General features: G+C 42.9%; 1 protein-coding gene across 2 annotated transcripts in view; it reads right to left on the bottom strand.

Annotated features, from left to right (window-relative positions):
* Positions 1-22,145, bottom strand: part of RIPOR2 (RHO family interacting cell polarization regulator 2) — a 104,364-nt gene that overhangs the window by 22,119 nt on the left and 60,100 nt on the right. For both annotated transcript variants that reach the window (XM_083518574.1, XM_083518573.1), the window contains exons 2-9: positions 13,259-13,385; positions 11,444-11,599; positions 10,300-10,378; positions 9,611-9,634; positions 8,984-9,037; positions 5,102-5,251; positions 3,844-3,907; positions 811-854 (exon numbers count right to left, since the gene is read on the bottom strand). In XM_083518574.1, the coding sequence (XP_083374700.1) occupies positions 811-854; positions 3,844-3,907; positions 5,102-5,251; positions 8,984-9,037; positions 9,611-9,634; positions 10,300-10,378; positions 11,444-11,599; positions 13,259-13,385 (698 nt within the window). The remainder of the gene's footprint in view (positions 1-810; positions 855-3,843; positions 3,908-5,101; positions 5,252-8,983; positions 9,038-9,610; positions 9,635-10,299; positions 10,379-11,443; positions 11,600-13,258; positions 13,386-22,145) is intronic.

Raw genomic sequence — 22,145 nt, 5'->3', positions numbered from 1 at the left:
TATCTGTTTCTCTCACACTCTGTCTCTTTGAACAAATCATAGTGAGAAGGATAAGAGTTTTATCCAACCTAATACACTGTAGCTACAATGCATGCACAGTGACAGAATACCACTATGCATTTTACAGTTCGACCTCTTTTTTAAAAATGACAATGGCAAAGTAAACCATAGCTTTTCTAATCTTCCAGAGAGCATGCCGAATAGATTTGTACTTTGTAGTTCCAGAACATTAGGAAGAAGAGAAAGCTAAGGAATGGTCACTTTTGTTTAGGGGTGCTATGGAAGTTTGGAAACCTTGAATGTCAATGCAAACAATGTGTTTTCATGCAGCGTCACCAGCGCACCCCACTTGAGCACAGACTCACAAATTGTGGCCTGGCCAGAGACAAGTGATTACGTTGTAGGTCCTACTTGTTGATGAACTTACATCTCTGTACTTGAGGGGGAAAAGAAAAGCAATGAAAGGGAGAGAGAGGCTGGCTTGAACTTTTCTCATTGAGTCAGCGTGTCCTGGCTGGATATGGGAGCCACAAGAGGAAGAAAACCTATGCCAAGAACAAAATATGGAGAGGCATGCTGACACCCTTCCAAAACAAAGCTAAAGAAAGATCTGTTGTTATCTTGCTAGCCATCCATCAGCTCTCTGGGACCAATTTCATAGTCTTTACGTGGGAAAGGCTCAGAGTGCATTCATCCATAAATAGAGAATAGTGGGACCTTTCTTGCTGTGCAGGATATGAGAACAGGAAGAAATGCCATGTGGAAACCTTTGAACGTGATGGAAAATGCCATTTTTACAAAGTCACTCACCTCATACTGGTCTCCAGGGCAAAGTCGAGCAAAACCAGCCAGACCTAGGAGCCAACAACATTTGAGATCTGTTTCAGAAGAAATGCTTATGCCCTCTCTTTCTTACATCAGTGACTCTATACTTGGAACTTGATCACCAACACTCCACAATGCTGCCAAAGCTCTTATGCCATTGAGAGAGCAACTCTGAACTCTGAACTCCATCCTCCTCTCTCGCCAAAGGAGGAGGATCCAAGCTGCTCCATCCAACTCCTTCAACTACTGCTCCTCTGAAAATGGTAGTGATGGATGCCTGGGTTTATTGTTTCTGTTACTAGGGTTTATTATGGGATGCATGGGGAGATTGTTGGGGTAGTTGGTAGGTTCATTTATTTGGGAGCCCTGAATGCCTAATTTATTCTCTGTTCCCTGGCAGGATTTGTCTGCTGACTTCTGACAGGCTCTTTAAGTACAGCTCGCCAAGACAGATAAAGAAGCAAGCTCATCTTCAAATAAGCAATGCACTGGGCAGCACTCGGCTACTGCAAAATCTTCCATTTTACACTCTCCCTCCCCATATGCAAGGCTTTGCTAGATTATATTTCTTGAAATAGACAGAATTATGAGGACAATCAGTTACCTTCCTTTCCATGTAGTAACAGCAGCTGCTACTATTACTAAGAATAAAAAAAGGTAAAGGACCCCTGACAGTTAAGTCCAGTCACAGATGACTCTGGGGTTGCAGTGCTCATCTCGCTTTACAGGCTGAGGGAGCCAGTATTTGTCCGCAGACAGTTTTTCCGGGTCATGTGGCCAGCATGACTAAGATGCTTCTGGTGCAACAGAACACCGGAACCAGAGCAGCGAACGGAAACGTCATTTACCTTCCTGCTGGAGCGGTACCTATTTATCTACTTGCACTTTTTTGCCGTGCTTTCGAACTGCTGGGTTGGCAGGAGCAGGGACCGAGCAACGGGAGCTCACCCCGTCGCGGGGATTCGAACCGCCGACCTTCTGATTGGCAAGCCCAAGAGGCTCAGTAGTTTAGACCACAGCGCCACCATGCGAATAGTAATTAATTAATGAAATAGGGAGCATTTTCCTGTTAACTTTTAAAATCCTCACAATTCTGAACCAGAGAGGGCCACTCCAAATATGCCCCCCCCCCCGCACATTCCACATACAAAACACACATGGTGTTTGACTATCCAAAAATGTAAGATAAGGGGTCAGCTCCCTGTTGTGAAGGGTGAAAAACTGTTTACTAGGTGTGCTCTTTACTGGAGTGAAATGGTAACCCCACTCAGGAATATCAGAGCACACGTGGGCCTCTTGACTGGGGGCACAGATTTGGGACATTCATTCTACATGACAGGCAGAGCATGAAGAAAGTAAAGATGAAGGTTAAATGAGTGACAATCATTCTTATCATTAATCATAAGGCACTCATAAAGCTACATGATCACACTGGCACCAAAGACACACTGCTGCATTATGGACAGCTCACCTTAACTACTAGTTTTGATTATGGAATCAGATGGCAGTGGCCTAAATACATAGGAACAGCAAGGGGAGTGTAGCTGCATGGCATTCCTGTTTTCATCCCATTGGTGGCAGCAGCTCCTCACAAACAGTGCTGACTTTCCATGTATTTAAAAGGGGTTTTGGAGAAATTATTCATTTGCGGTCTACAAAATAATTATTCCGGAGCAACTTCACTTAAATAACATACTCAGGGAAAACCTCGTACTGGCACAACAGCCGGGAGGAGAAAAGGTGCTCTGTTTTAATCAATGAAAACCTGCCACAGAAATCCTGTGTCAAACTCGGAAATAGGACACAGGACTCTCCTGAGCCCCAGTATCCTTAATTCATGGGAACTGGTTTCCTTTCCGCTGTCACATAGCATTTATTAAAACAACATTATTTGGGGCAAATGTCACTCTTGCACTAATGGCTGGTCTAACATATATTGACGCGGCTATGCCCTGCAGCTTCATTCTTATAGCCAAGGGGATCTTTCCCTCTGCCTGTGAAAATAAAGACATTGTGTCTCCTGCCCTCCTCCCGCACTGCTCCAACTTCCAGAACAATGCAGCCCTCTTTCAGGTTCATATTACCTCCCACTTTCTAATTTATTTATTATTTATAAATAATTTAAATTTACTAGCACGCTGCCATTGGCTCCATCTCCCTTTTGATGCCTTAGTATAGGACAACTTGATCTCTGCAGCCCATCTCCCCTGTTAAACACATGGGGCAAACAGAAGCAGGTGAAAACAAATGAGAAATGAAAAACTCTTAAGGCATTCCCAAACTGCCTCTGCATCAGTTCGCTGTGCTCCTGCACACATTGGAACCTAATGAAAGTCTATTACATCCTGTCATATATGGTTAGGGTTTAAGCTCCAGCTTCCAGAAACATAGGCTCCAAAGTGTTTTTTCCTGGTTTAATCCCAGCACCTACATTCATTACTACTTTCTGGGGAAACCTTTATTGTACAGATTTATTCGGGTTCACAGGCAAAGCAGAACCAGGCTTTTGCAACATCAGTATGCAGAATGACAAAATCTCAATTGCCCAGTTTGTGAAGGACCATAGCTCAGCGGCAGAGCTTGTGCTTTTAAGAATCAAAAGCTTGATTCTGGGAAATATATTACACTCCCATTATAATCTAGATAGGTATTAAAAAATACTCTCATTCTTTGTCTCAGAATCCCCGAGAGTGACAGCATTTCTTAGCTCTCCCCCAAACTTCACCCCAACCATATCACTTTGAAGAAGAATGCATGCTGAAAATCTTAGAAAAATGTGCTGTAAATACTTGATATTTCACCATGTACAATTGCTGCCTGTTGCTTTGAATGTTGAGCAGAGTAGCGGGGTTCTTAAGCGTCCATAACCAATGTGATGGGAGGAAGAAAACAAACCTCTCATCTAAATCGGTTTGTGCTCTCAGTGTTTTCAGAAACACAAGCACAGAGAGAGGGAGAGAGACAGTGCTTTCCCTGTGCTATTTGTGCAGTGAAAGTAATGAAAAGTGAGCCAATTACCTTTCATCTTAATGCAGAACTCCCCCATTAGATTTTCCAACTCTCCTTCAATAGTACACATGTTCTGTGTGGGAAAAGAGGAGACTAGTATCAGTTCAACTATCCAAAATATAGAAGTGCCTTAAAATACACTATATAACTGGGTTGTTGTTTTTTTAAAAAAGTAACTATATGTAGAAAGTTCCAACGCAGTCCTGACTCTTGCTGAAGCCTGGAGAAGGCAGAAAGGAACAGGGAATTAAAGAATGAGAATATGCTCCCAGAAACAGATATTTTTTTCCTTATTGTCCATGGAGTCAGGAGCTTAGCAAGTCTTCCCCAATGTCTAGACTCTAGAGAGCCAGGCTGACATCTTTACAAGTCATGAAATGCTGGCGCAAGCAATCCTTTGACTTTTGGCAGGGCTTAGAAGTCATTTCAGGACTTCTAGAAAGCCATGGCCAACTGTAGCTCTTCCAGGGCATGTACACACACTGAATGCACACTTGTGCAATTTTCACATGTGACAATTTATAGAGAAGCTTTACACCAATTTCCATATGGGAATGCTTTCCAAGTAAGAATTTTGTAACAATAACTTTTTGTAACAGCCCACAACCCTCCAGCTCTTGGTCTCAGACAAGCACTTGGAAGTTTCTCTCAGTCCTTCTGCACCTGGGAATGAAGTCTAGCTCTGCCTTCAGTACTCCAGCTCCGCCCCCCTGCAATTCTCTCTAGCCTGCAAGCCTCATCTTCTGTCCCCCAAGTCCAGAACTCCCACACAAGTGTTTCTAAAGCTCATTCTCTTCCACGCAGAAATGGGCACTGGAAGAATTGAAGTGAAGCCCCTGGTAGACAATTTCACAGACAATTTCCCAGTCTGTTAAACCTCTGTTCCCCCAGATACCTTTCAAAAATTCTGGAATTGAAATTATGACACAAGTCAGGATTTTCTTGGTGAAAGAATACTTCCTTGCCAATTACTTCCATGGTAAAGGAAGAAATCAGTTCCAATATCTGTTGGGCAGTTAACACTGAACAAGTGTTGGTCTTCTTGTAACTCTTGAGTTAGCAAGATGAGGTCCACAGTATGAACCTCCACTCTGGGCGGTAGGATCCACAAGGCTGCACATGTATGAAGCTATTGGCAGCCGATTCAATGCTTTGATCAATCCATAATCTGTCTTCTCAGCACTATAACAACACAATCAATGCTCCCACCACAAATTAGTGGTAAATTTAACCTGCGGAAGATTACGTGCAATGGGCCATCATGTACCTCTGTGTATTCTTTGTAGCTTTTGTTGATTTCTGTCAAACTCTCCCGAGCTGCCCTACTGGCAGGGGACAACCCAAAAGCTTGTTTCATTTTGCTGGCACCATCGCGGAGCCGTCTTTGGATACAATAAGCTTCAAGCAGTTCGTCAACCTGAGTGGAAAAACCAAAGACCACTGAGTTTTGTTTTAAGGGAAAGAAAAAGGAAAGTTAACTGAAAGGAAGTTAAATGAAGCAATCCAGACTATTTTTCTATACACAGATTGGTGTGTAGACGACTTCATTGCTGATGCCACCCCTGCTTTCAAATTGAAAATAATTCCACTGTGGAAAAGGCACCTTCCTATTTACAATGTCACGATGACAACAATGAATTCATCAGCAGCCTCTTGTATCTCTGTCACTGCCTCATGCTTTTCTATAATTTGTTCAAACCTTCCCTTCTCTCATTAAGCTTTCTTTAAAAACTTACAAAAGATCCCTGCTTATCAGCTTTCGTTGCTTGGATTAATTCTCAGAATAAGAAAAATGCATCAGCAATATGCCACTGTATTGCACTGAAGTAGCTCCTCCACAGAAAGTTCAAGCTTCTACATTAGTTGTCCCCTTCATGGATCACTCCTTTGTCATGGCAAAGGGGCTTGAATAACTCCAAAAAGCCGAGCTATGTCGTGCAGGGCCACCCAAGACGGACAGGTCATAGCCGAGAGTTTGGACTAAATGTGATCCACCTGGAGAAGGAACTGGCAGACCACTCCAGTATTTTGCCAAGAAAACTCCATGGACATAAAAAAGGAGAAGCTTTGAGAAGGAAGTGAGTTTCCAAGGCATGCTCTGGTTCATGGAGTCACGGAAAGTCAAACACGACTAAGATGACTAAACAACAACACGTTAGTTGGAGAAAGCTCATCCATCATTGTCAAGTAACACTGACAATCCTTGCATTATAATACGCTTCACACATTGTCCATGCCTAAACTGGCCAGCTGGAGAAAAACCAGAAATTAAAGCCCAACCCTCTTCATTCCTAATGGATAAAATGTATTGCAGAATAATCCTATGTGTGTATGGGGTGTTAAGGGAGGTGTGTTAGGGTAGTACTTCTGGTGGGGAACACATTGTGCTCCTTCTGGGGTAGTCTCTCCACCTCTGATCCCCACCCTGCATGCAGCTCTCACCTGTGGCTCCTAGAAGCTGTCAGCATGCAACAGTGGCCACACCCCGGGAAATGTCTTTGACTGGCTGGCTAAACCAGGTGAGGATAACCAATGGGTCACAAATCTTTGGCGAGTTAGGGATCCTGTGTGTGAATACAGGCTCTGAGAGTTTGAGCCGGCAAGACCAGTAGTGGGTCCAACAGTCAAGAAGGTGGTTTCTGCACATGCTGTACAGGGAAGTGAGGGGCAGATGGGGCTCCTCAACCTGGGAGGGGAGCCCATGTAGGAGAAGGAAAATTCTGATCCTTAATCTCTGCTGTTTTGAGGAATATCTTCGGGAGAATAAAAGGCAAAGGAGTAAACCCTACAGAAATCCAGAGTGGAGTCTCTCAGATGGTTGGATAGTGCCTTGTGTTCCGGCAGCTCCTGCAGCCAAGCTGATGTCAAATGTATTGCTGTGCTTTTCTTTGGACCACATTAGCGAGACCAAGAGAGGGGTCTTGTCGTCTGGCAGCCCAGAACCTCCATACACACTGCCCAGGCTTGTGTCCCAGGGAGGTCACTTTGGTGCTGCTAATGCAGCTGTTTGACTTCACCCCCAGAAGTGCACTCCATTCCCTCTTGAGACAGTTGTTGCCAACAGCAACAACTAGTTAGCCAAACCTGCTTCATTAAAAAATAAGATATAGATGCCTACAACACACATTACAGCTAGTATTATGTTATGCGCCAATCCTCAAAGCTCAGTCCTAGTGGAGGCAGTTTAGAAAGGCTGTAAATGGTATAGAACTTGCGGGTCAGGCTACTGTCTCCATCCTAGAAAATGTTTACTTTGCTGTTTACATCTGTTAACAAGGGTGTGGTATGACATTTGCACTCTCTTTCTCTTTCTGAGTGGAGTTATCACAGACCCATCTGCTACGCTACAGAGCTACACATTAGTTACCACATTTCCTGTTTTCCTTGCTTTGTTTCCTGTTCAGAGTATAATTTCGAGTCACAGCTCTCACTGGAAGACCAGCATGCACTGGTCCTCAGACATTCAGCTTAAGTTTTGCTACTTTCCATTAAAAGGTTTCCATGAGTTAGTTGCTTACATTCTGGCCTCATAAAACCTTGCTTCACATGAAGTCCCTTTTATTTGTCACCATGGGCTACAGAACAGAAAGCTAATGTGCTGAACAATTTAGTGTGGAATTAGCTCTGTAGCAACTCACTCTTCGCTAAAAACACTGAAATCACTTGGCTCTGAGTGGGAGGGACTTGAACAAAAAGTACTCTGCTGCATGACATTTTGCTGGCAGGGAACATATTATTCTAGGAACTATTTTCTTGATGAATATTTGATCCGTGAGTATGGGAATAATGGCTGTGTTCTGGATGCCCTAGCACAGAAGATTTTAGCTGAAAGCAGGCAAACAATTCCTACTTGCTGCTATGCTCCTTGCTATAAGCAAGGGCTGCCCTTGGGGACACAACTGCAGTGTAACGTTGCAATGACACTGCTAGCACAAGGCCAAAGTAACTATACCTAAGTATCTTTAAGTTGTGTGAATCGTTGCAAAAATGCAAATAGCCACTGCAGGGGGCCTAATCAGGCTTTGCAAATCAGGGGAGGGAGAAGAGAATTTAATTTATCCAATTGTTTGGTCCAAAGGATAGCCTGGCATTTACTGACATAGCCATCAAGTATAAAGGTAAAAGGTAAAAAATGTAAAGGACCCCTGGACTTAAGTCCAGTCAAAGGTGACTATGGGGTTGCGGCGCTCATCTTGCTTTCAGGCCGAGGGAGCCTGCGTTTGTTCACAGAAAGCTTTCCGGGTCATGTGGCCAGCATGACTAAACCACTTCTGGTGCAACAGAACACTGTGACGGAAACCAGAGTGCACGGAAATGCCATTTACCTTCCCGCCGCAGTGGTTCCTATTTATCTACTTGCACAGGCATGCTTTCGAACTGCTAGGTTGGCAGGAGCTGGGACAGAGCAACAGGAGCTCACTCTGTAGCAGGGATTCGAACCACTGACCTTCTGATTGGCAGGCCCAAAAGGCTCCGTGGTTTAGACCACAGCCCCACCTGTGTCAATTATAGGAACTCTGTGGTCCATGCAAGGTGTCTCTTCAATTAGAGATGCAGTGCACCCTCGCCCTCAAGAATCAAAGCAATGCACAGGCACTCTCTCTAGGAACGCTCTCATTAAAATGGCAATAATTTACTAGTATTATATGAATTAGTCACCTAGTCAGAATGGAAAGGATTAGCTAAATAGCATGCACATATTTTAACCTGAAGTGGATATCTTTTGTTTAATATTTGCAGGTTCACTTGATGGCAGAGAAAAATGTCCCGTCTCCTACTGAAGTCCCCTTGGCAGGTTTTCTGCCTAGCAACTGGGCGGAAAACTGGACTGCCTGTATCAGGCCTTGGAGCATGCACAGAACAGTGGTGCCTGTGTTGTGTTTGCTGGGCCTACCTTCTCTTGCAACATGCCTCAGGGCAGTGCTATGCTGAATTGTTGGATGGTGGCAACAACTGGGGGCACATTGTGAACTCCCTTGAATCCCCACACCCCACTTGCAGCTGACATAAGCAATACCACCTAACCAAAACCTTCTTGAAGAGGTGCTTTGTGAGGAGCTCTCTGTGGAATAAAGGAGAATGCTAGACTGGCTTTTGATAAATAGGTTAAGAACAAAGTTAAAAGCAAGATGAAAGGACAGCTGATTACCTTGCTGATGTGGAACTCCAGCTTTCTCATATATCTTTCAATTGCTTTCATTTGCTGCAAAATAAATTAAAAATAATTAGAATGGGAAGAATGACAGGCAATTGAGATGAGCTGAACTGATTTGGCCTTTTTGCAGAACTGTCATATTCTCCTGTCAAACCAGTTTGGCATTCGGAAGGAACACTGCTTTTCCTTAAAGGTGAATACTTTTAATTTAATAGCAGCCTTTTTGTAATTAATAATAGAGTCATGTACTTGAAAGTACATTGTTTTCTAAAAGAAAATGTAGAAATCAGTGAGGGTTTGGACAAAGAGGGGCTTTTTCAGCCTTTTACTGGTTTCCACAAAAATATAGTAGTAGAACTATTACGAAGTCTGGGTCAAAAACTTGCTGAGAGCAATACTGAGTTCATAACACAATCCTCAAACCACTTTCTCTGAAGTAATTGTTCTGGATTAAAAGTTGCTGTTGCAAAATGAATGAATTAGGACTGATTATGCCCATCCTTCTACTGTCTCCTTGCATAACTGTAGCGCAATCAGAAAGGTTCCCTTGCACTTATAGTCTGCTGCCACATAGACTGGGTTTAACATTTATTTTTGCAGATAAGTTGCAGGTAGACATACCTTGTCTAGATCATACAGCACCCCCTGTAATGAATGAAATGAAAGGATTAATAGTTCAGTAGACATTCTCTAAAGTGTGATGCTGAATTGTTGTCTTGGGCTTTAAGTTAATTTAAGAAGGCAAGTTTTCCCTCCCCAAGATGAAGCAACTTTTGTAGCTGGCCCTGAATTGTGTGGATAGATTATGAAGACTTCTAAAAGTATTCAACAACTTTTGGATTTTTTTTTCATCGCCATATGCCCAGCAATGCAGGGTTTTCTGCAGCGCTGTTTGTGAGAGAACCACATGTGGCTTTGCACAAAACAGCAACTAGTAAAGAAAGAGTGAAACTGACCGAATGGCTCTGCCTTGAGTGATGATGTGGATGGCAACACGGAACAGTACCAAACAGTGTGGGTCAGGCACTACTTTGTGTCAGGGCCTTATTCAAATGTAGCACAGCTCCTAAAGTATAATGCATTCCAGCGGTGAGATCATCTGTCTGTGACAATTGCTACCGCATCATAAAATTACAATATCAGAGGGAAGGTTCTACCCAGATAGTACATTTTTAACATGTGGACACTTTAACACAAATGCCTCCTAGTCTGAAATCTTCGGTTGTGGAGACCTCATGGGGGGACTGTACCACTTGCATTATGACTACCTGAACCTCCTTACTGTTTTGGGTCCTACGACAAAGACATACCAGCCGTGAGTTTCTTTTCATGTCCTTTAGCTGAGCAGTCAATTTATCCAGCTCTGTTTGATGCACTTCCAGATACTCACTGCAAAGATAACAAAAAGCGAAACATCAGCCCTGTTACATTTCAGTAATGAAGTGCTGATTGCTGATTTCTGTGGAAAGAAAAGCTGTTTTGCTAAGTTTTACTCTTGCCACGAACTGCTCAACCAAGTAATTAACAGTGCAATCCTATCCACTCAGAAGCATGTCCTACTGAATTCAGTCAGACTTGCTCACAGGTAAATGTGTATAGGATTGCAGCCTTAGAGAGCAGTCTACTTCCCCCTTCAAGCCACTACACTGGCTGAACAGTTTTTGGATGCAGCTAAGGTTTCCCTCTGTACCAGATTTTCAGGGCTTCGCTGGTGGGGATGCGGACAGTGCCTTCACCACCATGGAAGTCCCTGCTGCATCTGCCAAAAATGTGGGCAAGTGAAAGCTAAAGTCAGCAGTATGTTCCCACCATGGTAGGCAGGGAAAGAGTGGAGCTGGTCTGGGTAAGGATCTGCACAATCTTAAATCAGAAGATGATGGGATGCTTTCATTCTTCTTACCTTTAAAAACATTTTAAAGTCAGGGGGCAGCTGCCCAGACACGCATATGGCTTCTGATGCTCATTTTATTATTATTTTAACATTAAATTTATACGCTCCTTTTCTATAACAAAAGTATGCTCAAGTATTATGCTTTTTAATCAGCATTGGCAAACTGTTTTGTGTTTGTTTCTCTCTCTTAATAATAAATAAAATGTAAAAGCAGTTGTAAAGCACATGGTGAGCGTGTGCGCAAAGAGAACTGTGAACTTCACAACTGAAGTAATACACACAGCTATCTAAAGTCACCCACCCCCTCGCCCCAAGTAAGCCCATTAAGTCCAGCGTCTAAAATCACCCAGCTGTACCACTGTGGCTGAACATCTAAAGATTCTGCAGATCTGCCCTGAGCTGCTAAGAGGAGAAGCAGGAACTCATTGCTTTGGGGGAGCTGATAAACCTATCTTTGACATCAGAAGTTAAAGTCTTATTCACTCCAGGGGGGCAACAAGTTATTCTTCCGCAGAGCAGTAAAGACAGTTTTAGTGCTGCTCCAGACTTATAAAAGCTCTTACTCCAGTCCATTCTTTAAGGCCTTGTAAACCTCCTCCATCCTTTCTGGCTGAGGCTCTTTAGCAGCGCTGTTACTCTTGTGTCCCAGGTTGTGCATCTTCTTCACTTTCGCCTGGGGTTTCTTGAGCACAGAGGAATTTTCAATAAAGGAGTTACACCTGCAAAATGAACATTAAAGGGGAGCAAGGGGTGGAAGAAAAGGTAGAAATCGTGATTATCTGGTTATCTCAAAGGAGCATTGCCTAAGGAGCTTTCCCTAACTTAATCTTTACCGACTCAAAGAAATCTGCTTACTGTGCTGCCTGCCAGAGGCCGAAAAGTTTATGGGTTAATAGGTCTGAGCAAACATGACATTCTATCAGCACCTGATAGTCCACTCATAGAAATGTGCAGTGCCGCTGAATTTGATTTAATTCTTTTGATTTATTTAGACCTACAGTGGGTCCCCTTGCGAAGGCTCAGTGTGAGTAACAATAGATTTAAAATGTACCATGCAATGAAACTAAATAGAAGAAGAGAAGGGCAGGTTATTGCACTGTGGATCTTTCAGGTCGTTAACCACTTTGATTCATATTTAGGCAGGATGTAATTAATATTAAACAAAGGCACAATCCAAACGAGCTAAGCAGCTTGCTCTCTATCATTTTAATGGAGCTCTTGCAGGAGACTGCTCTGGTGGCTTAGGGCCTTAACTCAAGTCAACCTGCAATGCGCTCTTTGCCTTTATGCTTTGTATGCATATGGAAAAAGTTAATATCAAGTAAAGACTATAAATAAAAAAGCAACCTGCAACAAGCTTAACCCTGGCCACAGAAGCCACCTTAAATGGGGGGAGGGGAGTTCTGCAACACTGCTGAAAAAGTTAATGTGTAATAGCCATCTGACCCTAAGCATCATTAATACCAGAACATTACTATATGTGACGTAAACTGCAGATGGTATTCAGCTATAGAGACAAAACGGGCACAGAAACACAGGAGGAGACAGGGACAATTTCAAGTTTGAGTGGGCCCTCAGCTAAGCACCCTCTGACGGGTTTCTGCCTCCATCAGTGGGGCCTGGTGGCCAGCATAGCTTTGGCAGCACCAGTGTTTTGTTTATGTCCTCCATTTTCAGGTCCCACAATTTCCTCCATATAGTGCTGCCTTTGGCAGTGGGGACATTGTGGTGTTGTGGTAACTAGATCCAGATGCTCAGCACTGCCCAACAATGCCAGGTTGCTGACTTTGATCCTAGGAAGAGGAGAAAAAAACGGGCTGCTGCCTACGCTTGACTTCTTGCTCCAACCCTGGCCTACACTGCTGTTTAAAAATATATATGTTAATTTCCATATTCTGGCCTTGTGGTGGTGAGTGCACACTGTCTTGAGAAATATTGCTACAAACAGCATGTCTGAACCTACTGTAGCAGCAAAGAGAATCCATGAAGCAGTTAAGATTAAACTGGATCTAAAGCAAATCGGACTGTTTGACACATCTGTAAGGGAAAGAAAGGGCTAGACCCTAACTGCATTCCCTGTGGAATGGTTTCCTTTGTTTTATTATGACTGCGTGCAACTGCTTCCCATCACCCACCCTCAATTGTGAAGCCAATGAAAAACCTTGCTGAAGTCTTAAAAGACATGATAGGTCAAGGAGATAACCTTTGGTAAAGCCAGAGCTGTTTTCTGTTTGCTTAGTTTAAATTTCACCACAGTCAGGTCTATAACAGAGGCATCCTTTGCAATAGATAACAAAGGGATAACAACAACAGACCCCAGCAAAGCTTCCCACCCCCTATTTACAAGCTGAAAGCCTGGCTTTGGAACTGCTACTTGCCTTGATCTTCTTTCCTGGAGACCGCTGAAGCCAGCAAAGGATTGACTTCTAATAATCCCATTAGGGCCTCCTGGGGAGAACGAATGTGATCCTACTGACATGATTTCTGGGAATCTGGAAGATATTCCTGCAAGGTAAGAGTAAGGAGGTCAGGTGCAATGGCAAGTTACAGGCAGGTTTAAGATACAGCTTCCCAAACTACAGCTTCAGGAAAATAAAAGGTAAATTAACTACACGACTCGTGAGATCATTAAAGATATTCAAGTCTCTATAAATACTAAAGTTGCGTTTTCTTTCAGCAACCAGAACTCCCATTTTAGGACCAGAGGTATCTCTGTAAATAGGAGTCTGAGAAATGTATCCCTTTACTTCCATGGATTTCCCCCCTCTTTGACTCCTTTGCTCTCAGACACCCACGGAAAGTCTGCTGTGTCTCGGAGATCTTTGTGTTCCAAACAAAGCTGTGTGCATGCAAAGAGAACTTTGCTTCTTGCTCCTGAAAAATGAATTGGGCAAATGAACATGGATTATAGTACAGTGGTACCTCGGGTTAAGAACTTAATCATGGAACTTTGAAGTGTCAGGCATAGCCCTATTGGCTTTAGCCCAAACGTAGCAGAGTTTTCCTGCACAGCGAAGAAGCTAGTCGCGGCGGTAATGACTAGTCAGCTAGACTCAGAATAACTATTTACAGGATTTATTAAAAGGAAAAAATAAAACCAGCAGAGTTTCTGCATACAAATAGAAGCAAAATAAATCCTCTCTTTCTCTCTCTCTCTCTCTCTCATAACCATACACAGCACTTCTAACTCCTAACACACCTCACACCAAACTGAGCTAACAATCCCTTGATAACAGAGTTGAGTGCTGCTCGTTAACCAATCAGAGTGAGTAGTTTCTAGGTCAAGCAGACCTGGGCTTTCTGCCAAGAGTAAATTGACACCAGCTTGAGTTAATTGGTGAAGCTAGAATCTGCAAGTTTCCCACGAGAACCAATTAACAGAAACTGAACACCCCCTCACAGATTCTGCTGAACAATTAACTCCAAATACACCTATGTAGGAGATTATTTTTCCAGCAAACCTAAACCCTTGCACATTCGCTTGTTCTTTATCTTTGCCAATGGTTTAGTTAATACATCTGCTACATTTTCTTCACTTGATACATAAGTACAGGTGATTACATTGTCTTGTACACAGCAACGTACATTTTGGTATTTTACAGAGATATGTTTGGAACGCGATTTGAAACCCTCTGTTTTACTTAAGGTTATACAAGCCTGATTATCAATGTAAACTTGTACTGGTTCTCCACAATTTACATTTAAATCTGCTAACAAATGCTTGAAATAAATCACCTCGTTGCACAATTCACTCAATGCGGCGTACTCTGATTCCGTTGATGACACACTTACAACGTCTTGCTTGCGTGACCGCCAGCTGATTAAAGCTCCACCGACCATTATGACTAGTCCTGTGACAGATTTTCTATCCGGCAAATTTCCCCAGTCACTATCACAGTAGCAACTCAACATTTCATCCTCTGAAGAATTTAATTGTAACATATAGCCAATTGTCTGTTTGAGATACCTCAGAACTTGTTTTACCCCTTTCCAGGCATTTAGTGTGGGTTTTGAGACCAATCTACTTAATATGCCTACTGCATAGCTAATATCAGGTCTGGACCACTGTGCTAGATACAATAAACTTCCAATTACAGAATGATATACATCAGGGTGTTCAAATTCAGGACTCTCATCTATGTGAAGTGTTTTATGAAACCTGGATCCATAGGCACCGCTGCCCCTTTGCAATCCTGCATCCTGTATGTAGTCAGTAGTTGTTTAACTTTGTTCTGCTGACTAATTAGGCAGCTGCCATCTTGGGCCCAGCACACTTCCAACCCTAGATATGTCCTAACCGGGCCTAAGTCTTTCACTTTGAACTTACTGGACAATTGCTTGGCAAACCTTTTAGTTTGTTTATCTGTTTTGCAGGCATACAATACATCATCTACATAAATCAGACAAAACTCTTGATCACTGCCTGTACCACGTACATAAACACAATTGTCAGCTGTACTCTGCTTGAAGCCAAATGACACTAAAGCCTCATGGAAACATTTGTTCCAAGATCTTGCAGCCTGTTTGAGACCATATAGAGCTTTGTTTAATTTTAACACTCTATTGGAACCTGTCTCATAACCAGGCGGTTCAGCTAGATACAGGTCTTCTGATATTGATGCATGTAAATATGCAGTCTGGATATCAAAATGGTTCAACAGGAGTTTTCTCTTTGCTCCAAGCGTTAAAATCAGCCTTACACTGTCCCCCTTAGCAGTAGGGGAAAAAGTCTCGTCATAATCTTTTCCAGGCCTCTGAGAATATCCTTGAGCCACTAAACGAGCTTTGTATTTGTACTCTCCTGTCACCAGAGGTTTAAGTTTGTACACCCACCTGCAGCCTACAATCTTTGCCCCCTCAGGCGCTGCTACTGGTGTAAAAACCTTGTGCTCATTCAGAGAGGACATCTCTTCCTCCATTGCCTGTTTCCAGCGCTCTGCCTCCTCTTTTGGTAACTTTAACACCTCCTGAAAACTCTTGGGTTCTGCACTTACACTAAACACATTTGCAGTATCTGGAGAAAAACGCACTGGAGGCACTCCTTTGTTTTGTCTTTTAGATCTTCTGGGAGAAAATTTTTCTTCTGACCCACTTTCCTCCTCAGAACTACGACCTCTCTTTTGTTGCTTAGCAACTGGTCTCTGGCTAACTCCACTTTCTTGAGAGCTCTTATCTGAACTTTCCTCCCCCTCAGACTCTGATTCTCTATGTCTACCTTCAGAGTCATGAAGTTCCTGGGAAGGTTCAAACCAAACCTCAGTATTGGCATGTAGTCTCTCCCAGCCACTATGTTCACAAAAACTGGCATTCCTGGAGATCACAATGCCATTTGTCCCTTCAGCAAAGCGGAAACCTTTTCCCAGCTCCTGGTAACCCACAAACACTAACTGTTTGGTCTTAGGATCTCCCTTCTTTCTCATTTGTTTCGGAATTAATACCCAGGCTTTTGATCCAAACACATGCAAATGGTCAATTTTAGGTTTTTTCTGAAACAATTTAAAGTACGGGGTTGTACCTATTGTTTGATGAAAGAGCCTATTTTGGAGATAACACGCGGTGAGCATGCTCTCCCCCCAATAAGACATGGGCAAATCAGCATCATCAAGCATGGCAAACATCATACCTTGTAAAGATCTATTTTTTCGCTCTGCAACGCCATTCTCCTCTGGGGAAAAAACGTTCGTTTTTCTATGCCCAATGCCACGCTTTTGTAACCAATCTCTAAAGGCATTTGACATAAATTCGCCACCTCTGTCTGTCTGAATCCTTTTGAGTTTAATGGACAGAAATCTTTCCACAGATGCCACCCAGCCTTTAAACTTAGTGAACACGTCACCCTTATTCTTCATGGGAAAAACCCAAGAATAACGCGTGGCGTCATCCACAATTGTTAGTGAAAAACGCGATCCACCCCTGCTTACAGCAAATGGACCAATTACGTCCATGTGAACCAACTGTAGCGGTGACTCACTAACTCTGTCACTTCTGGGGTAAGAGACTCTGTGAGTTTTAACCTTTTTACAAACATTACAATCAAGGTACTTGTTACAACTCTTTAAATTACCCCCATCAGCCAATTCAGACATTTTTAGTACACTTTTCCAGCAAGCATGCCCCAATTTCCTATGCAATAAGTGCACACAGTTGTCATGTATAGCTTTGTTGTTCACTGCAGGCTGAGATTTACTGACTACTGCTGCAACTTGAGATCCTGCTTTAAGCCAAAACAAGCCTCCCTCTGACTTAGCAGTGCCTAAAATCTCACCAGCCTTCTTAATAATGCAACTGTCTCCTTCAAAATACACTTTAAACCCAGCTTTTAGCAAACAATCTACAGACATCAGATTGCTCCTTAATGACGGCACACAAAGTACATTTTGCAGGCATTCACGAAGACAAGGAACAAAAACTGCACCCCCCGAAATCACTTCGGAAGTACTTCCGTCTGCTAGAGCCACCTGGCTGCGCTGTGCTGAGTTCTTGGAAACAAACAATTCATCTGAATTTACGATGTGGCGAGACGCTCCCGAATCGACCACCCAGACCGCTTGTTTCTCATCAGCAATCTTGACCTCGCCGGTCACCAGCTGAGCCGACTGTTTTCGTTTGAAAAATTTCTTTTTACGCTGCTGCTGCTGATCTCGTCTCTGCTCCTGCACCGGCAACTGAGACTTGACCAACTCCGGACATTGTCGTTTTAGATGCGCTGAAGACCCACATCGGAAACAACGCCTAACAGCAAATGCTGACTCCTCACCAGTACGCTGCTTTTGCTTCACCTCTGGCACGGCATGAGAACTCCTTCCAAACCGTCCACCTGTAGAAGCCTCTGCAGCCAACAACCTTTCTTGCCTCTTCTGCCATTCTTCAATCAAACGCCCAGTAACGTAACTGACTGATAAATCACGCTCCTGTATGCCTTCTAGAGACAAAACTAAATTATCCCAGCTTTCCGGGAGAGAACTCAAAATAATAGCCACCTTCTCCTGCTGGTCTAACGCACAGTCTCTTTCCTGTAGCGCAGCAAACTTTAACTGTAAACTGTGTAGGTGTTCCTGCATTGTAACCCCAGGCTGTAACATTGCCTTGTACAATGCCTTGCGAATGAACAGCTTGGAAACCGCTGTCTCACGTACATGGAGTTCTTTAAGTGCTTGCCACACACCTCTAGCTGTCTTGATTCCCCTCACATACGGCAACTGGGAATCTTCCAGCCCCAAGACAATTGTGGCCCTTGCTCTTTGGTCTTTATCGAGGTCTTCATCATCAGGCTTCGTAGGAAACTTACTCACCACTTGCCAGAGACGATCCCTCTGCAGCACTGCCTGCATGCGTTCCGACCACAGCAAGTAATTGGAGTCATTCAGACGCTCAAAAGCCATCTGACCTGGTTGTGAGGCCATCTTGAGAGCGATGTCCCTGGAACCCGGAACCAGCTACTCACGACCACCGAGAGAGAAAACAGGAACCACAGCACCCAGCACTCACACGCTGCAGCTGTTGTCCTTGAGTCCGCTGCGTCACCAGCTCACCACGGTCAGGAACCAGCCAGAGAACAACAACTTCTGGAACTACGGGAACCAACGCCGTTGCTGCTGACACCACCGCAACTCAGGCTGGCAGCACAATGCCCATAACCTCATGGAACTTTGAAGTGTCAGGCATAGCCCTATTGGCTTTAGCCCAAACGTAGCAGAGTTTTCCTGCACAGCGAAGAAGCTAGTCGCGGCGGTAATGACTAGTCAGCTAGACTCAGAATAACTATTTACAGGATTTATTAAAAGGAAAAAATAAAACCAGCAGAGTTTCTGCATACAAATAGAAGCAAAATAAATCCTCTCTTTCTCTCTCTCTCTCTCTCTCATAACCATACACAGCACTTCTAACTCCTAACACACCTCACACCAAACTGAGCTAACAATCCCTTGATAACAGAGTTGAGTGCTGCTCGTTAACCAATCAGAGTGAGTAGTTTCTAGGTCAAGCAGACCTGGGCTTTCTGCCAAGAGTAAATTGACACCAGCTTGAGTTAATTGGTGAAGCTAGAATCTGCAAGTTTCCCACGAGAACCAATTAACAGAAACTGAACACTTAATTCGTTCTGGAGGTCCGTTCTTAACCTGACACTGTTCTTAACCTGAGGTACCACTTTAGCTAATGGGGCCTCCCTCTGCCGCCGTGCTGCCACCGCACGTTTTCTGTTCTCATCCTAAAGCAAAGTGCTTAACCCGGGGTACTATTTCTGGGTTAGCAGAATCTGTAACCTGAAGCGTCTGTAACCTGAAGCGTCTGTAACCTGAAGCATCTGTAACCCGAGGTACCACTGTACTAGGCTAGCACATGTGTACTACTGACTTGATGTATGACTGGTCATGGGAATGTAAAGTCCAATGTGCTTTATTGTTCTAGCTTGTACAAAAGTCTACATCCATTTACTAATTATATTGCTTCCCCACCCCTGTCAAAAGTACAGTGGTACCTCGGGTTACATACGCTTCAGGTTACAGACTCCGCTAACCCAGAAATAGTACCTCGGGTTAAGAACTTTGCTTCAGGATGAGTAGAGAAATCGTGCTCCGGCGGTGCGGCGGCAGCGGGAGGCCCCATTAGCTAAAGTGGTATTTCATTTTAGGAACAGATTCAGGTTAAGAACGGACCTCCGGAACGAATTAAGTACTTAACCCGAGGTACCACTGTAAATGTGATCAAATCAAATATGAGGAATATTTGGGGCAACTGTCTGCATGAGTAGAAAAATGATTATCTGTATCAGAAATGAAACCTGGGAGATTACTGCCAGAGCCCTACAAGCATCTTCATTCAGAGGAGAAAGAAGCACAACAAATGAAGAGAAGTGTGGGTGCATTTAGAGGCTGGAAAGGTAGAATATTATCAGTGTGGTAATTCAGGAACCATAAGTAAAAGTATGCAAACTGATTAACAAAAACTCTTTTTTCCAGTAATTAGGAAAGCAGACAATTTTTGCTCTTTAGTCAGAAGCTCTGAATTATGGAATTAATACAAAATTGTGTCTTACATCCAAATACTAAAATTCCTTCCTGTAGCACCTTAAAGACCAACTAAGTTAGTTTTTGGTATAAGCTTTCGTGTGCATGCACACTTCTTCAGATACTATGCATGCTTATTCAGAAGTCTCATGTATTTCACCAAGTACTTATTTGTGCTGCTGAAGAGCAACATCTTGAGCTTAAATGTTTAAAGAACTAAAAAGCACATGAAGAAAATTCTATATCTGATTATTTTAAACATCAAGGTACCTGAGCCATACCAGGAGGAAATTTATAAACTTTGGAATAAAATCAAAACTCTTTCCATGCCTTAGTACCTCAGAACTTCTCTTATTATAATAATTCAACAAAACTGAATTATTGTGCCCTTGAGAAAAGTTTCCACTGAAACACAGCAGAGAACTTACTGACTGTTTTATTAAAGTTCCCTATTTTTATTTTTTTATTTTGAGGCTTTCCTCCTTCTCTCTCTCTCTCTCTCTGGTATGGGACTGTCCTCTTTCTCTCATTTATCTATATCAGCACAGCAGCAGAGTGTTGAACTTCTTCAGCTCCCATCTAAGTAAAACAAATGCTTAAAATCAGGACCAAATACAGGTTTCTGGGCCCTGCACAAAGTGAAACCATTGATTGCACCTGAGAGCAAAGGAATCTGAATTTCTCTCAGATCTAGGAAGCTAGAAATGAAACGACAGCTCTGTTATCTTAATGTGCACTGACATCATTTTGCAAAATGAGATATTCTACTTTTGTAATTGATTTTTTAAAAATAAATTAAAAAATAAAATACGATTTACGCAGTTATTAGCCACATACTCCAAATGGGTTCAAAAGGTGAAGCAATGGGAAGGTGGGAATTACAGACCGATAACTGTTGACTTTGCCTAGGTTATGTTAGAGGAGTTCCGAACCTTGAGGATGAACTTAAGAGATTGCTATTAAGGAAAGAGCTCAGAAACAGTGGCAGGCATATGGGGTTCAGTGGCAAAAACATTCTACAGCACATCAAACAGCAGAAGGATAGCAAAGACTAGTGTTAATTATGAGGAGTTCATTTGCATATGATGAGCTGCTTCTTAGTCAAAAGCCTCATCCTGTCAAAACAAAATAACACACTGCCAAGTTAATATATTCCATCAGGTCCTTGTTAATGCACACAGGAGTCAAAAACCCCCAAAACTCTGTTATTGTGGAATGCATATGTGTGCCAATCTCAAGCAAGATAAATCATGCTTCCAGCAAATTTAAAGAGATTTTTCACTAATCACAATTAGGAGAAGAAGGGAACTTAAAATTCTGGTGACCAGACTGATTAAACCATTAGGGTTACCCAAGAACAAACCTTGGCTACAGCTCATGCTCCCCCCCCCCCAAAGCGGGGAAATCCAATTTCTGCTGTGAGCACCTGCATGCATTGCTCACACAATCACACTTAGCCCCCCCCACCCCGCACCACCCCTCCGCTCTCCATCAGTAAGTGCCAACAACCCTTTACAAAACATTTAATCCAGGAGACAAAGAAAAATATAACACCACAAGTATTTTCAAGACTGCACTGTACATTTTACACACTGACACTTATGCACTGGGTTTTCTACTGAGACTAATTTTGAATGTGTGTTAGAAGACACTGCGTGCTAATAGAGGACTTGTTTAAGCTAGGGTAATACACCTGTGCTCTAGCACAAAGGTTGCACACTATTAAAAGCATCTGTAGCTCATGAAAAAAAATTTGCTCCCTGACTTCCTAATGCAAAAGCAACTGAAGCCAGTTACAAATTCCCATTGACCTTGGTGGATGTAAAGTATCACCAATACTATAAATGCCATTTCCTTTGGAACACTGCAACTCCTTATAAAGCTGAAATGATGATATGAAAGAGAACACATTCCAGAAGGCTGCAAAAGATGCTAAATGGTTTAAGGATGAATGATAGTTTTTAACATTGGGAAGAAATGCTGAATAATGTTGGGGTTTTTTTCATTCTGCATGATCCTCAAGATGGATTCACTATGAAGGGAAAGTAATTCTTCACCCAACACACAGCTGAATTATGCAATTTGCTACCACAAGATGTAGTAATGACTAACAGCCTGGATGGCTTTGCACAGGGGATTAGAAGAATTAATGGAAGATAAAGGTATCAAAGGCAAGTAGCCATGATGGTGGTATATCACCTTTAGCATGAGAGGCAGGGCACGTCTAAATGCAAGGTGTTGAGAATCAGAACTGGGG

The sequence above is a fragment of the Podarcis liolepis genome, assembly GCF_965112155.1.
Source record: "Podarcis liolepis genome assembly, chromosome: 8".
Lineage (NCBI taxonomy): Eukaryota > Metazoa > Chordata > Lepidosauria > Squamata > Lacertidae > Podarcis > Podarcis liolepis.
Note: the sequence above shows the minus strand (reverse complement) of the source record. Positions and strands in the feature narration are given on the sequence as shown.